The following is a 16,145-nucleotide window of genomic DNA, read 5'->3' as shown; positions in this document are numbered from 1 at the left end:
ACGCTTGAAAATTTGTCCTGGGGTTTTTTTTGTTTTTTTTTAAATTTTATTTATTTTTTTCATAAAAAAATACAATCATGTGTGCTTACGGACTGTATCCCTGCAGACTGTATTGATATATATTGATATATAATGTAGGAACCAGAATATTAGTAACAGAAAGAAACAACCCTTTTGTGTGAATGAGTGTAAATGGGGGAGGGAGGTTTTTTGGCTTAGTGCACTAATTGTAAGTGTATCTTGTGTTTTTTATGTTGATTTAAATTTTTTTTTTTAATTAAAAAAAAATAATTAAAATTATATATATATATATATATATATATATATATATATATATATATATATATATATATATATATATATATATATATATGTATTTTTTTTTAAATTTCTTGTGCGGCCCGGTACAAATCGATCCACGAACCGGTACGGGGCCGCGGCCCGGTGATTGGGGACTAGTGCATTAAATGACTTATTCATTATTGTGGCTTCACCACCTTGTCTCCTGCATGCAGCCCCTACAGCGTGTCCAAGTCGTACTCCAGGTAGATTTTCATTCAAACAAAGCTTAGCGCTTATACAAATAAAATGCAAAAGTATAGATCTCGATAACAATACTTGTCCTCATGCCTCCTACAGCTCTTCCTATTCAAACACGGATCCAAGTTCAAGGTGCTCAAACACTTTTATACGAGTCAAAAACATTTGTTAAACATGCTGTGTTCCATTTTCAGCACGACGACCACCACAGTCAGCAGGGATGGGAAAACAACGGAGACCACGTTCACCACAAGTCTCAGGTGAGTGTATTATTATTATTAATACATAATGATACGTATTAACATGCCGCTGATTCATTACAATGTTTTTTTTCTTTCTTTTATTTGCAGAAAAACTCCCTCCGAGACCTTCAGTGAGCGCGTGCAGTCTTCCAGCAAGGGGTAAAACTTTTCAAGAGACTTAAGATCGATGTTGTCAGTCACCGCCGCTAGGGGGCATAGTTGCATGTTTACTATGGGGGATTGCTGATACACTGTGATCATCACATTGGCTTTTTCAGCATTTGAGCTCTAAAACAGCACTTCTCAGCTTTTACATGCACTTTCTAGAATCCTTATGGGGTTACAAGCACTGTCAGAACATTAAAGATATACTTCAATAGAACGTGCACACGTTAAGTACAAATAAAACAAGTTCTTTCAAAGCTCCATTTTCCTCGAAGGAAAAAAAATGCAATTTAAATTTGAACTGAAAAATATTAAAAACTACATTTCATTATTGGACACTATCATTATTTATTGCATCAGTTAGAATTGGTTTTTAAATATACTATTAATCTGATAAGTATAAAAAAATAGTCTAAATATTTTAACAATGATAAGTTTTATTATTTGCAATATAATAATAATATGCATATTTAGAGTTAACACCTTAACTCTTGCGGGTAATCACAAAACATTATCCCACTAATCATGAACAAACAATTAATTAATTGTGAGCATATTATTTTACCTTAACCACGTTTTTACACAAAATTACTGTGAATTAAAAAAAAACACACCACTTTTTCACTTTTACAATGAAATTCTGGTGACTGAGCTGCCAGTTTGTTTGTTTTATACCATAAAATCTACCAACTTTTTTGAGTGTAGATAAAACGTTTTTTCTTTATGACATTCTGACTTTAAAATTGTATTTGTGTCCAAACACTGGTTATGGTTAAGGTTACTGGTATATTTTGAACATGCCTACAATTACAATATGGTACTGTACATCACACATTTCAAGTTTCTTCTTACAACATGTCCAAAAAGGAGTAGGACGAAGCAGAGTTTATTTAATCCTATACCCCTTTCCGTTTCACGGCAATTCCTAACACGTTTGTTTGTTACATAAACAGTGGATAAATTATTTAGTAAGTAAGTAAATAAACAATAAGGTTCCCATGAATAAATAGTCATTTAAATTGTGATTCACATAATGAGATTAATAAAATTATCAAATTTTTTAATAAGGTTCAAGATGTTTACAAGTATTATTATTCGCTATACCTGTGTCTGCGCGTGCATGTGTGTGTGTGTGTGTACGTATTAATATATATATTTATACATATATATATATTTATTTTTTATTTTTATTTTTTTTAGTATATATATATATATATATATATATATATATATATATATATATATATATATATATATATAAATATATATATATATATATATATATATATATATATATATATATATATATATATATATATTCTGTATGTATTTTATGAAGTTAATTTAATTTTGCAGTAATTTACCAGGATTAATCAAAATGCAAATGAGTGATTAATCTGATTAAAAAAAATTAATCGTTTGACATCACTAATAAATAATAATATATTCAGGTAGTAATTAATTAATATATGTATTTTAGAATAAATGCAAAATAATTATTCAGATGTATTATTTTATTATCTATTTTTACATTACACAAAAATATATTTTAGAAAAAGTAATCAATTTTTAACAACAAAAAAATATAATCCAAGGCTTTTTTCCTTTTATCTATTGCCTTGTCGTTTTGGCCAAAGTATTACATAATATTGGGGTTCAAATAGTCAATTATTGTATTAGTTATTCAAGTTAAAGTGAAAGTACCCATGATTGTCACACACACTCTAAGTGTGGCGAAATTATTCTCTGCATTTGACCCATCACCCCCTGGGAGGTGAGGGGAGCAGTGAGCAGCAGCGGTGGCCGCGCCCGGGAATCATTTTTGGTGATTTAACCCCCAATTCCAACCCTTGATGCTGAGTGCCACGCAGGGAGGTAACGGCTCCCATTTTTATAGTCTTCGGTATGACTCGGCCGGGGTTTTGAACTCACGACTTAAGTTCGGTTAGTAAGATGTTAACTATCAGAGCTACGTTGCTATGTGATTTTTAATGCTGAGGGTGTGAGATTCACTCGTCTCATCGCCTCTCGCAGGTTACTCTACTCAAACCTCTCACCGACCAGGACGACAAGCGTGACGGAGACGTATAGCAGCCAAAAAGAGTAAGATTGAACGGTCTTATCCTGAAACGTCCTGTGAATAAAGCTTCTTCACGCTCATCTTTATTGTCGCACATCTTTTCACCATTATAAAAGCATAGCTTTTCTAGATTCTGACAATTTATTTACCACCGTAAAATAGAAGTATGTTACACTCCACACCTGTAGGGGGACCCCTAGAGATATTCAGTTAAGTGCTTCTCAATTATTTTCTGTTACGCCCCCCCCCCCCCCCCCCCCCAGGAAGAAGAAAACATTTTGCGACCGCCAATATAAACAGTATAATTTAATGTTATAGGTACACCTCTGCACATTGTACCCTTCTTATCATGAGAGAACCCCACAAAAAGAAATAAATATTGAATGAGAATAATAATTGTATTAGCATTTTTTTTTCTGTAACAAAACATTTAAAGTGCATCAATTTGCAGGAAATTACAAAAAATGTAATTCTTTTTTTTTTCTTTGACCGACTTGAACACTTTAACGCTGAAAAATTTAATCAAGTAAACTCAATACCTAAAATAAATTGAAATTGATTGAACTGAGGAGCATGTTAAAACACTTTAAAGTGCAAAACAAAAATGAATAAAACCATTTGTGCAGATTTTTTTTAAATGAAAATGAGGAAGTAGAGATTAATGGCTACAATGAGTACATTTTGTAGTGCACAGCTTTTCCAAGCTAGGTATGTATGATACTGCATGATACTGATAAAGCATGTTCCCCAGGGTCACACGGGCCACTGATTCACAAGAAGTGCCTTAAATGGTATTTAAGTGTAGTTTTTAAGCCTTCTTACTTTTTACTGACGGATGATGTTTTTGTCCGCAGCACTGAGGACAAACTGTATGATACGCTCCTCCCCAGTGCTCTCAGGGATGACATCAGTGACAGGTGAGCTGTTTGTTAATGCCAATGCTAGTAATAATGTTAATAATAATGCTAATGATAATGTTAATGTTAATGTCATTGGTAAGGTCAATTGATATTGTTAATGCTAAAGTGCCAAGAAAATACAGTATGAGTTTGAGCAGCACTGAGACTGTGACAGTAAAAAGAAGCATCAACAGGTGAGTCTCGTGTGTACTTCATGGAACCAACATGAATCGGTGCACCGCTTATTTCGGCAACCGCTTTATGTCGACCAACTCATCAAGTGTCGCTTAAGTACGCGTCAACTTTCATGGTCGACCGTTTCTGTCGACATACAATTTGAGAGAGGCCATTTCTTTGAAAAAATGGGTCCGTTTATGTCAATATTTGATGTTTAGAAGTGCCTGCATTAGTTGGTTCTGTTTATGTCGACCAACTAATCAAGTCCGGCTTCACTTGTTGTTATTATTAATAAAACGTAATTAAGTATTAGGGCTGTGAGTCTTTGGGTGTCCCACGATTCCATTCAATATCGATTCTTGGGGTCACCATTCCATTCAAAATCGATTTTTTTTTTCAAGTCAACACGATTCTCGATTCAAAAAGGATATTTTCCCGATTGAAAAGGATTGTCTATTGATGGAGTACATAGATTTCAGCAGGATCTACCCCAGTCTGCTGACATGCAAGCAGAGTAGTAAAGCTTTTATAATTGTAAAGGACAATGTTTTATCAACTGATTGCAATAATGTACATTTGTTTCAACTATTAAATGAACCAAAAATATGACTTATTTTATCTTTGTGAAAATATTGGACACAGTGTGTTGTCAAGCTTATGAGATGCGATGCAAGTGTAAGCCACTGTCACACTATTGTTCTTTTTTATAAATGTCTAATGATAATGTCAATGAGGGATTTTTAATCACTGCTATGTTGAAATTGTAACTAATATTGATACTGTTGTTGATAATATTCATTTTTGTTTCACTACTTTTGGTTTGTTGTGTGTGGTGTTTGTGTCTCCTCTCAATTGTTGTGTGTGGTGTTTGTGTCTCCTCTCAATTGTTGTGTGTGGTGTTTGTGTCTCCTCTCAATTGTTGTGTGTGGTGTTTGTGTCTCCTCTCAATTGTTGTGTGTGGTGTTTGTGTCTCCTCTCAATTGTTGTGTGTGGTGTTTGTGTCTCCTCTCAATTGTTGTGTGTGGTGTTTGTGTCTCCTCTCAATTGTTGTGTGTGGTGTTTGTGTCTCCTCTCAATTGTTGTGTGTGGTGTTTGTGTCTCCTCTCAATTGTTGTGTGTGGTGTTTGTGTCTCCTCTCAATTGTTGTGTGTGGTGTTTGTGTCTCCTCTCAATTGTTGTGTGTGGTGTTTGTGTCTCCTCTCAATTGTTGTGTGTGGTGTTTGTGTCTCCTCTCAATTGTTGTGTGTGTGGTGTTTGTGTCTCCTCTCAATTGTTGTGTGTGGTGTTTGTGTCTCCTCTCAATTGTTGTGTGTGGTGTTTGTGTCTCCTCTCAATTGTTGTGTGTGGTGTTTGTGTCTCCTCTCAATTGTTGTGTGTGGTGTTTGTGTCTCCTCTCAATTGCTCTGTTTATTGCACTTCTGAGTGTTGCTGGCTCGGCTTTGCTTTTGGAATTGGATTGCATTGTTATGGTATTGCTGTGTATTGTTTTGTTGGATTGATTCATTAAAAAAAAAAAAAAGATCCTTTTTTTTTTTTTAAATACAAAAATAAATCGATTTTTAAAAAATGAGAATCGATTCTGAATCGCACAACGTGAGAATCGTGATTCGAATTCGAATCGATTTTTTCCCCACACCCCTATTAAGTATGTTGTCAACATACAGACTTACAATTTTGACACCCATGAAAAATCCACCTGTTTATGTCAACATGATCTGCACCGTGCAATCCGCTTATGTCCACAATTTGTCAATGACCACCAACTCATCAAGTCTTGATCAGCTCCGTTCTTATGATTAAAAAGTCCCCACTTAAAGTGGCATCGACACACATGGTTGACAGCTTTTGTCAACATCACATTTGAGTCAGTTCTTTCCTATTAAAAATGGGTGCATTTGTGTTGATATGTCGACAACAGCAGAACCCGCTTATGTCGACAACCGGTTTGTGCGTTGACCAACCCATCAACCACTGTGTTGACATACATTTTGAGACGCAAAATTGTCATTTCTACGAAAAATCAGTCCATTACTTTTTTGCACACTATTGGCATTCTCTCAATGAGCTTCAAGCACACCTGTGAAGTGAAAACCATTTCAGGTGACTACCTCTTGAAGCTCATCGAGAGAATGCCGAGAGTGTGCGAAAAAGTAATCAGAGCAAAGGGTGGCTATTTTGAAGAAACTAGAATATAAAACATGTTTTCAGTTATTCCACCTTTTTTTGTTAAGTACATAACTCCACATGTGTTCATTCATAGTTTTGATGTGACAATCTACAATGCAAATAGTCATGAAAATAAAGAAAACCCATTGAATGAGAAGGTGTACTGTACTGTATATATATATATATTTATATTTATACTAAAATTACCCTTTTTTATATGTATTACGGTAGAAAATGGATGGATGGACGTATTTGTATTATTTATATAAATATATGTTACAGATAATTGTTATTATTACATTGTATTGTTTTCGATAAGTATTATCATTATTTGTTATTTATATAGAGTACTTTGTATTTCACTTAAATCAAATAACTATATCACTAAATAACATTGTTATGTACATTTTTGGACATGTAGCCGGACCTACATTGACGATAACCCCACCACCCGCATCACCTCCTACACTGTCAGCAGCAACAGCCTGCCCAGGTACACACACACACACACACACACACGCACACACACACACACACACACGCAAATATTATGCTAATAATGTATTTCTATGCACGCAGTCAGGACTACAGCAAAAACTACTACTACTCCTCCACCAAACCCAGTTACGAGTACAGCGGCATCGGCAGCCCATCTGAGTACACCTCAACTATGTACAGGAGGTACTGCACCATGCCACACACGTGACAAAGACTGCTGAATATGCAGCAAACTAATACTGTACTGTACGTCCAACTCACAGCAGCAGCACCAACGACATCCTGTCCGCACCCATCTCCAACTCGTCCATCAGAACCGTGTACACGTCCCCTGATAGGTATCAAACTGTGCAAAACAAACTGCAATCGGGAAAAAAACCATACATAACATTAATGTCTTTACTAACTCAGGAGCGTATTTGAGAGGGAGCTGTGCACCTACTGCCATAAGCCCTTCAACGGCGACGCCAAGATGATCTTGGATGACATGAACATCAACTGCCATGCCTTCTGCTTTAAGGTGCCTCTCCCTTCCTTTGTGCTAATGGCCGATTAGTCGCTAAGTCCTGCCCGTTTTGCTTGTTGGCGGCCATGTTTTTCAAACAATCTTGCTCAAATTTTACACACATGCTTGTCAGTCCCCTTTAGGCAGGGGTGTCCAAACTTTTGGACTTGGGCTAAAAAAATTTGATTGAATAACTATCTATCCATCTATCCATCTATCTATCCATCTATCTATCTATCTATCTATCTATCTATCTATCTATCTATCTATCTATCTATCTATCTATCTATCTATCTATCTATCTATCTATCTATCTATCTATCTATCTATCTATCTATCTATCTATCTATCTATCTATCTATCTATCTATTATAGTCTATACATACACTACCGTTCAAAAGTTTGGGGTCACCCAAACAATTTAGTGGACTAGCCTTCATTTCTAAGAACAAGAATAGACTGTGGAGTTTCAGATGAAAGTTCTCTTTTTCTGGCCATTTTGAGCGTTTAATTGAGCCCACAAATGTGATGCTCCAGAAAGTCAATCTGCTCAAAGGAAGGTCAGTTTTGTAGCTTCTGTAAGGAGCTAAAGTGTTTTCAGATGTGTGAACATGATTGCACAAGGGTTTTCTAATCATCAATTAGCCTTCTGAGCCAATGAGCAAACACATTGTACCATTAGAACACTGGAGTGATAGTTGCTGGAAATGGGCCTCTATGTAGATATTGCACCAAAAAGCAGACATTTGCAGCTAGAATAGTCATTTACCACATTAGCAATGTATAGAGTGTATTTCTTTCAAGTTAAGACTAGTTTAAAGTTATCCTGATTGAAAAGTACAGTGCTTTTCCTTCAAAAATAAGGACATTTACATGTGACCTCAAACTTTTGAACGCTAGTGTATATGTGCACATGTTACATTAATTGAATGGATATATTAATAATAATTGATATAATTGGATATTATAAGTATGTGAAAGTTCAACTCCTGCCGTGTTTACTTCCGTGACGACCTCCTTAAAGTTTTGTAATCAATCAGAAATATACGGAGCCCCTAAAGGGACATGGGGGAATTTTTTTTTCAGATATTTATCTCGTGCGCACGAGAAACTATCTCGTGCTCACGCAAAAGTTTCTTGTGCACTCGAGATAGTTTCTCGTGCGCACAAGAAACATATCTAAAAAAATATTTGCCTCGTGTCCCTAGAAGTTTCTTGTGCTGACGCTAAAGTTTCTCGTGCGCACGAGAAACTTTAGCGTCAGCACAAGATAGTTTCTCGTGCGCACGAGATACATATCTAAAAAAAAAAATTCCCCCATGTCCCTTTTGGGGCGCCGTAGAAATATCAAGCAGCTAAAATGCGGCAAACATGGATAAGTGTGGAGAGAGTGTTTTGCATTTTTCCCATCATGCTTTGTAATGGATTTAAATAGGTGTCATTTTGATCTTTTTTTATGGTGCACAGACATGTTTTAAAATATACACCAAGTTCAGTGAGCAGGTTGTGTAATGTGTGAGAATGTGTGTTGACATTTTGTGTTGGTTGGATTTTTTAATTTTTTGTACCAAACTAGAGAGGGATGTCTGCATTGGGTCATATAAGTAAATGCTGCACATAGTATCAGTCAAAGCATAACTAAGGTCATTGATCTAATTTAGTTGATGGTGACAATATGGCAGCATCAAAGGCAGTCTTTTAAAGTGACTTCTTGGGGGCAACATTTCTTGTAAACTCATGACGTTCCACGGGCCAAATTGAAGACGTCGGTGTAGTTTAGTCACACCTGCCTTAGGGTGTGTATCAAATCTGGCTGTAAACACCCTGAATATTTACAGTGGTCAGTTTTGTAGCTGTGTGAGTAATGCCAAGTCAATCCGACTTGGCATTGTAGGGAACTTGTAGGGAATTTGTCCGAAAACAAGATGGTAGAGAAAGGTTTTGTTGTTGTTTTCATAGATGACTTCAATTAGCAAAACTTAGCTTTTTTTTGTACAAAATTGCTTTCGTCACTGCAGGTCCACTTGAGCATTTTAGAGCCCAGCAAAGTAGGATATTGTTGCAACTCTGTGCATTTTCACATCACAGCAAAATCAATTTATTGATGAAATACTTGTCAGCCTGCAAAAAATGTCTCTCAACAAAAGCGTGGAAGGCAGGCAGACATCTGTTTCAGCCCTGATAAAACCACAACATGGACAAAAGGGGAAAAAAGGGCTGTTTTTTCGAGGCAGAGTGATAAGAGCTATTAAAGGGAGGATTTTCAACTAGTGATGGTCAAGGTAGATTTATTTATATAGCACTATTTTAAAACAGACTACTGCCCCTAACTGCTGTACAGATTAAAACAGCAAGGTAAAATATAGAAAATTATAATTATAATCAAAATCACAATAAGTACGGAACATTCTATATAAAAACACAGTAAAAATGCATAAAAATAGTGCAAAAAAACAGAATAGTAAAATATTACAAATAATGATAATAATCAGAATCACATTAAGTACAGAACATTCTATATATAAAACACAATTCAAATGCATAAACAGAAAGGTAAAATAATTGTAATAATGCAAATCACAATAAGTATAAAACATTCTATATACAAAACACAGTTAAAAGTGGATACAAAGAAAAACATAAATGTCTATACATATGTCCAGCTGCGCCGTGTTAAACGCCAATAAGTGAGTTTTTAAAGAAGATTTCAAAGTATCGAGAGATGTTGTCGCTCTGAGATTCAAAGGGAGAGCGTTCCAGAGTTTCAGGCCTGCTACCGTAAAAGCCCCATCTCCTCTCGTCTTCAGTCTCGACCTTGGGCTTTCTAAAAAGCACTGGTCAGATGACCTTGGAGCTCTGACCGGGGTATGCAGAATAAGTAGGTAAGATACAATATATGGTGGAGCCAGCACAGGGTGAGATTTACAAACAAGTAATACAATCTAGAATGGAATTGTAAAACCAACAGGCAGCCATTGGAGAGAAACCGGTAAAGGGGGGATTTGCTCATGTTTCCTCCTTCCTGTGAGCCGGCGTGCAGCTGCCTTCTACACCAGTTGTACGCGGCGAGTGGAAGACTGATTAATGCCAATGTATGCAACGTTACAGTAGTCCGAGCGGGATGTTAGTGCATGCACGACTCTTAGTCTTAAGTTTTGTACCACTGAGCTTATTCGCTTGTCAAGTTTAAAAGAGTTATCAATAAAAACACCAATAGTTTTTGCAGAAGGGCGGCATAAGTGATGATCAGTGAAGGTACTGCAAGATATTTATGAGCAGGGGCGTGGCCCCAAATTCTGGACTCCTGAATCGTTGCTCAATGTCACATGCACTAAAATATTATTGCATTGATTTGGTTGAAACCAGCTTTCTAAATCTATTTTTGACTTTTTTAATATAGGATTAATTTATGAAAATACCTAATAAACCATCCTAAATAATGTAGTGTAAGTTTTTTTCTTACACAAAAGTGCCAACAAATTCAATATAAAGTGATCATAATAGGAATGAAAATAATCCTATAATCTGTCATTATTAATTTAAATACTGAATGATTATAAATATGTCAAGTTTTCCCTTTACTTCAAAATAAAACGATTCAAATCAAATCCAACTTTATTTGATTTATTTTCATGTGCTTTAAAGACTTACAAATAGGGATGTCCGATAATGGCTTTTTGCCGATATCCGATATTCCGATATTGTCCAACTCTTTAATTACCAATACCGATATCAACCGATACCGATATATACAGTCATGGAATGAACACATTATTATGCCTAATTTGGACAACCAGGTATGCTGAAGATAAGGTCCTTTTTTAAAAATAAAATGAAATAAAATAAGATAAATAAATTAAAAACATTTTCTTGAATAAAAAAGAAAGTAAAACAATATAAAAACAGTTACATAGAAACTAGTAATTAATGAAAATGAGTAAAATGAAGTGTTAAATGTTAGTACTATTAGTGGAGCAGCAGCACGCACAATCATGTGTGCTTACGGACTGTATCCCTTGCAGACTGTATTGATATATATTGATATATAATGTAGGAAGCAGAATATTAATAACAGAAAGAAACAACCCTTTTGTGTGAATGAGTGTAAATGGGGGAGGGAGGTTTTTTGGCTTGGTGCACTAATTGTAAGTGTATCTTGTGTCTTCTATGTTGATTTAATAAAAAATAAAATAAAATAAAAACGATACCGATAATAAAAAAAACGATACCGATAATTTCCGATATTACATTTTAAAGCATTTATCGGCATCTCTACTTACAAACAATGACCCACTTGTGCTGAGTGAAGTTTTGCTGCTAAGATGTAACTTTAGAAAAGCCTAGAGGCCACGCAACACATGCACACTATAGGCAAGTTTATGACGTACCTACTGTAATGAGGTCCAATACTATATTATATTGACTTCTTGTACCAATAAACACCTTTTTTACACCGCACCTCAAATAAACACCTACCTTTCCCCTTCAAATACAAAAGAAAAAAGAATATACTGTAAGTACATAAATAATGACAACAGTTATCTAGCTGTAATGATTAAAGTACAGTGTTTAATTTTTCTACATTCAAACAGTGTTATTGTTCTAACTGCGTGTAGTGTTACAGTGGCTGAAAATGTGAAATATACTTGCTGAATAAAACCTGTGCCTTGTTTTTCAATGAATACTTAAGCCTACAACGCTACTGTATTTCAATATTTGTCGTTGTGGTGGTACTTGGAGAGACAAGTGTTTTCTGAGGTGGTACTTGGTGAAAAAAGATTGAGAACCACGGATTTATGCGACGGTTTGTCGCACCTGTAAACAAAATGGCATCTGTAAAGCTGAAATTTACTGTGCGGGTTCGCGAGAAAGGTATGCAGCGCTTAGCATTTTGATACATTTATCGCACTTTTTTGCAGGCCACTGCCTGTAAACAATATGGCCTCTATGAAGCTACATTTTACAAGAAGATGTTGCAGCATTTCAGTGACTGACGGAGGCATAATAACAACAGAGGCATAATAACAACAGAGGCATAATAACGACAGAGGCATAATAACGACAGAGGCATAATAACGACAGAGGCATAATAACGACAGAGGCATAATAACGTCAGAGGCATAATAACGTCAGAGGCATAATAACGACAGAGGCATAATAACGACAGAGGTATGATAACGACAGAGGCATAATAACGACAGAGGCATAATAACGACGTATAATAACGTCAGAGGCATAATGACGACAGAGGCATAATGACGACAGAGGCATAATGACGACAGAGGCATAATGACGACAGAGGCATAATAACGACAGAGGCATAATAACGTCAGAGGCATAATAACAACAGAGGCATAATAACGACAGAGGTATGATAACGACAGAGGCATAATAACGACAGAGGCATAATAACGTCAGAGGCATAATAACAACAGAGGCATAATAACGACAGAGGTATGATAACGACAGAGGCATAATAACGACAGAGGCATAATAACGTCAGAGGCATAATAACAACAGAGGCATAATAACGACAGAGGCATAATAACGACAGAGGCATAATAACGACAGAGGCATAATAACAACAGAGGCATAATAACGACAGAGGCATAATAACAACAGAGGCATAATAACAACAGAGGCATAATAACGTCAGAGGCATAATAACAACAGAGGCATAATAACGACAGAGGCATAATAACGACAGAGGCATAATAACGACAGAGGCATAATAACGACAGAGGCATAATAACGACAGAGGCATAATAACGACAGAGGCATAATAACGACAGAGGCATAATAACGACAGAGGCATAATAACGACAGAGGCATAATAACGACAGAGGCATAATAACGACAGAGGCATAATAACGACAGAGGCATAATAACGACAGAGGCATAATAACGACAGAGGCATAATAACGACAGAGGCATAATAACGACAGAGGCATAATAACGACAGAGGCATAATAACGACAGAGGCATAATAACGACAGAGGCATAATAACGACAGAGGCATAATAACGACAGAGGCATAATAACGACAGAGGCATAATAACGACAGAGGCATAATAACGACAGAGGCATAATAACGACAGAGGCATAATAACGACAGAGGCATAATAACGACAGAGGCATAATAACGACAGAGGCATAATAACGACAGAGGCATAATAACGACAGAGGCATAATAACGACAGAGGCATAATAACGACAGAGGCATAATAACGACAGAGGCATAATAACGACAGAGGCATAATAACGACAGAGGCATAATAACGACAGAGGCATAATAACGACAGAGGCATAATAACGACAGAGGCATAATAACGACAGAGGCATAATGACGACAGAGGCATAATGACGACAGAGGCATAATAACGACAGAGGCATAATAACGACAGAGGCATAATAACGACAGAGGCATAATAACGACAGAGGCATAATAACGACAGAGGCATAATGACGACAGAGGCATAATAACGACAGAGGCATAATAACGACAGAGGCATAATAACGACAGAGGCATAATAACGACAGAGGCATAATAACGACAGAGGCATAATGACGACAGAGGCATAATGACGACAGAGGCATAATAACGACAGAGGCATAATAACGACAGAGGCATAATAACGACAGAGGCATAATAACGACAGAGGCATAATAACGACAGAGGCATAATAACGACAGAGGCATAATAACGACAGAGGCATAATAACGACAGAGGCATAATAACGACAGAGGCATAATAACGACAGAGGCATAATAACGACAGAGGCATAATAACGACAGAGGCATAATAACGACAGAGGCATAATAACGACAGAGGCATAATAACGACAGAGGCATAATAACGACAGAGGCATAATAACGACAGAGGCATAATAACGACAGAGGCATAATAACGACAGAGGCATAATAACGACAGAGGCATAATAACGACAGAGGCATAATAACGACAGAGGCATAATAACGACAGAGGCATAATAACGACAGAGGCATAATAACGACAGAGGCATAATAACGACAGAGGCATAATAACGACAGAGGCATAATAACGACAGAGGCATAATAACGACAGAGGCATAATAACGACAGAGGCATAATAACGACAGAGGCATAATGACGACAGAGGCATAATGACGACAGAGGCATAATAACAACAGAGGCATAATAACGACAGAGGCATAATAACGACAGAGGCATAATAACGACAGAGGCATAATAACGACAGAGGCATAATAACGACAGAGGCATAATAACAACAGAGGCATAATAACGACAGAGGCATAATAACGACAGAGGCATAATGACGACAGAGGCATAATAACGACAGAGGTATAATAACGACGTATGCGTTGTTGTTTTTTGCAGTGTGAGGTGTGTAACGGCACGCTGGGCCACATGAAAGCGGGCGACTACATGTGGGTGTACAACCGCATGGTGCACTGTGAGAACTGCTTTGACAACACCAGAGGTAATCAAGACAAAACATTTTGAACTCGTTTGGTTCACGTCAATACAATTTGCTGCAATTTGTTCATTCAATAAAATAAATTCCTTTTTTGTCCGGCAGAAAAGTGGCGACGCTGAGTGACCCTCACTTGGCTCTGATGAAGAAAAGCAAGTGATTTAAAAACCGTATTAAAGATATTAATGCGTTTAATCAGTTTGCGATATTTTTTAATCAAGGTGTTTCTAGACAATGATGATCACATGGAATATATATTTTATTTCTATTATTTCCTGTAGGCTTTAAGGGACTCTTCTTAGTAATATGAAAACAATACTGTGATGTGGATGGCCGGGTGTTTGTTCCTGTGTGCAATAAAAGCAATCACTGTATTGATATCAGTTAGCTGGCTTCAATTGTTTGCTCATTTATTGCTGCTGTGACTTTTCTTATTATGATGCATGAAATACATTACAACATTAATACAAACCCTGTTTCCATATGAGTTGGGAAATGGTGTTAGATGTAAATATAAACGGAATACAATGATTTGCAAATCCTTTTCAAGCCATATTCAGTTGAATATGCTACAAAGACAACATATTTCATGTTCAGACTCATAAACTTTTTTTTTTTTTTTTGCAAATAATAATTAACTTAGAATTTCATGGCTGCAACACGTGCCAAAGTAGTTGGGAAAGGGCATGTTCACCACTGTGTTACATGGCCTTTCCTTTGAACAACACTCAGTAAAGGTTTGGGAAGTGAGGAGACACATTTTTGGAAGTGGAATTCTTTCCCATTCTTGCTTGATGTACAGCTTAAGTTGTTCAACAGTCCGGGGGTCTCCCTTTTCACATTGCAGGTGCCACACATTTTCAATGTCTGGACTACAGGCAGGCCAGTCTAGTACCCGCACTCTTTTACTATGAAGCCACGTTGATGTAACACGTGGCTTGGCATTGTCTTGGTGAAATAAGCAGGGGCGTCCATGGTAACGTTGCTTGGATGGCAACATATGTTGCTCCAAAAGCTGTATGTACCTTTCAGCATTAATGGTGCCTTCACAGATGTGTAAGTTACCCATGTCTTGGCCACTAATACACCCCCATACCATCACACATGCTGCCTTTTACACTTTGCGCCTAGAACAATCCGGATGGTTCTTTTCCTCTTTGGTCCGGAGGACACCACGTCCACAGTATTTTTTACATAAATAAATACAATCATGTGTGCTTACGGACTGTATCCCTGCAGGCTGTATTGATCTATGTTGATATAGAATGTATATAGTGTGTTTTTTATGTTGATTTATTAAAAAAAAAAAAAATTTTTTTTTTTTTTTTTAATTCTTGTGCGGCCCGGTACCAATCGGTCCGCGGACCGGTACCGGTGGTTGGGGACCACTGCCCTAATA

At 36.7% G+C, this 16,145-nt stretch overlaps 1 protein-coding gene across 10 annotated transcripts in view; it reads left to right on the top strand.

Annotated features, from left to right (window-relative positions):
- Window positions 1-15,129, top strand: part of scel (sciellin) — a 37,285-nt gene extending 22,156 nt beyond the window's left edge. For 7 of the 10 annotated variants that reach the window (XM_062061775.1, XM_062061778.1, XM_062061777.1 and 4 more), the window contains 12 exons: window positions 516-545; window positions 640-672; window positions 735-800; window positions 891-941; window positions 2,982-3,050; window positions 3,882-3,944; window positions 6,691-6,762; window positions 6,849-6,950; window positions 7,031-7,105; window positions 7,179-7,287; window positions 14,650-14,752; window positions 14,852-15,128. In XM_062061775.1, coding sequence (XP_061917759.1) covers window positions 516-545; window positions 640-672; window positions 735-800; window positions 891-941; window positions 2,982-3,050; window positions 3,882-3,944; window positions 6,691-6,762; window positions 6,849-6,950; window positions 7,031-7,105; window positions 7,179-7,287; window positions 14,650-14,752; window positions 14,852-14,868 — 790 coding nt within the window. In that variant the 3' untranslated portion in view covers window positions 14,869-15,128. Of the gene's footprint in view, window positions 1-515; window positions 546-639; window positions 673-734; window positions 801-890; window positions 942-2,981; window positions 3,051-3,881; window positions 3,945-6,690; window positions 6,763-6,848; window positions 6,951-7,030; window positions 7,106-7,178; window positions 7,288-14,649; window positions 14,753-14,851 lie in introns of all 10 variants that reach the window. The other 3 variants (XM_062061780.1, XM_062061781.1, XM_062061783.1) reach the window with 2 other exon arrangements.
- The last annotated feature ends 1,016 nt before the right edge of the window (window positions 15,130-16,145 follow it).

This window comes from Entelurus aequoreus, linkage group LG10, assembly GCF_033978785.1.
Source record: "Entelurus aequoreus isolate RoL-2023_Sb linkage group LG10, RoL_Eaeq_v1.1, whole genome shotgun sequence".
Taxonomy (NCBI): Eukaryota; Metazoa; Chordata; class Actinopteri; order Syngnathiformes; family Syngnathidae; genus Entelurus; species Entelurus aequoreus.
This window is presented reverse-complemented; position numbering and strand designations above follow the sequence as displayed.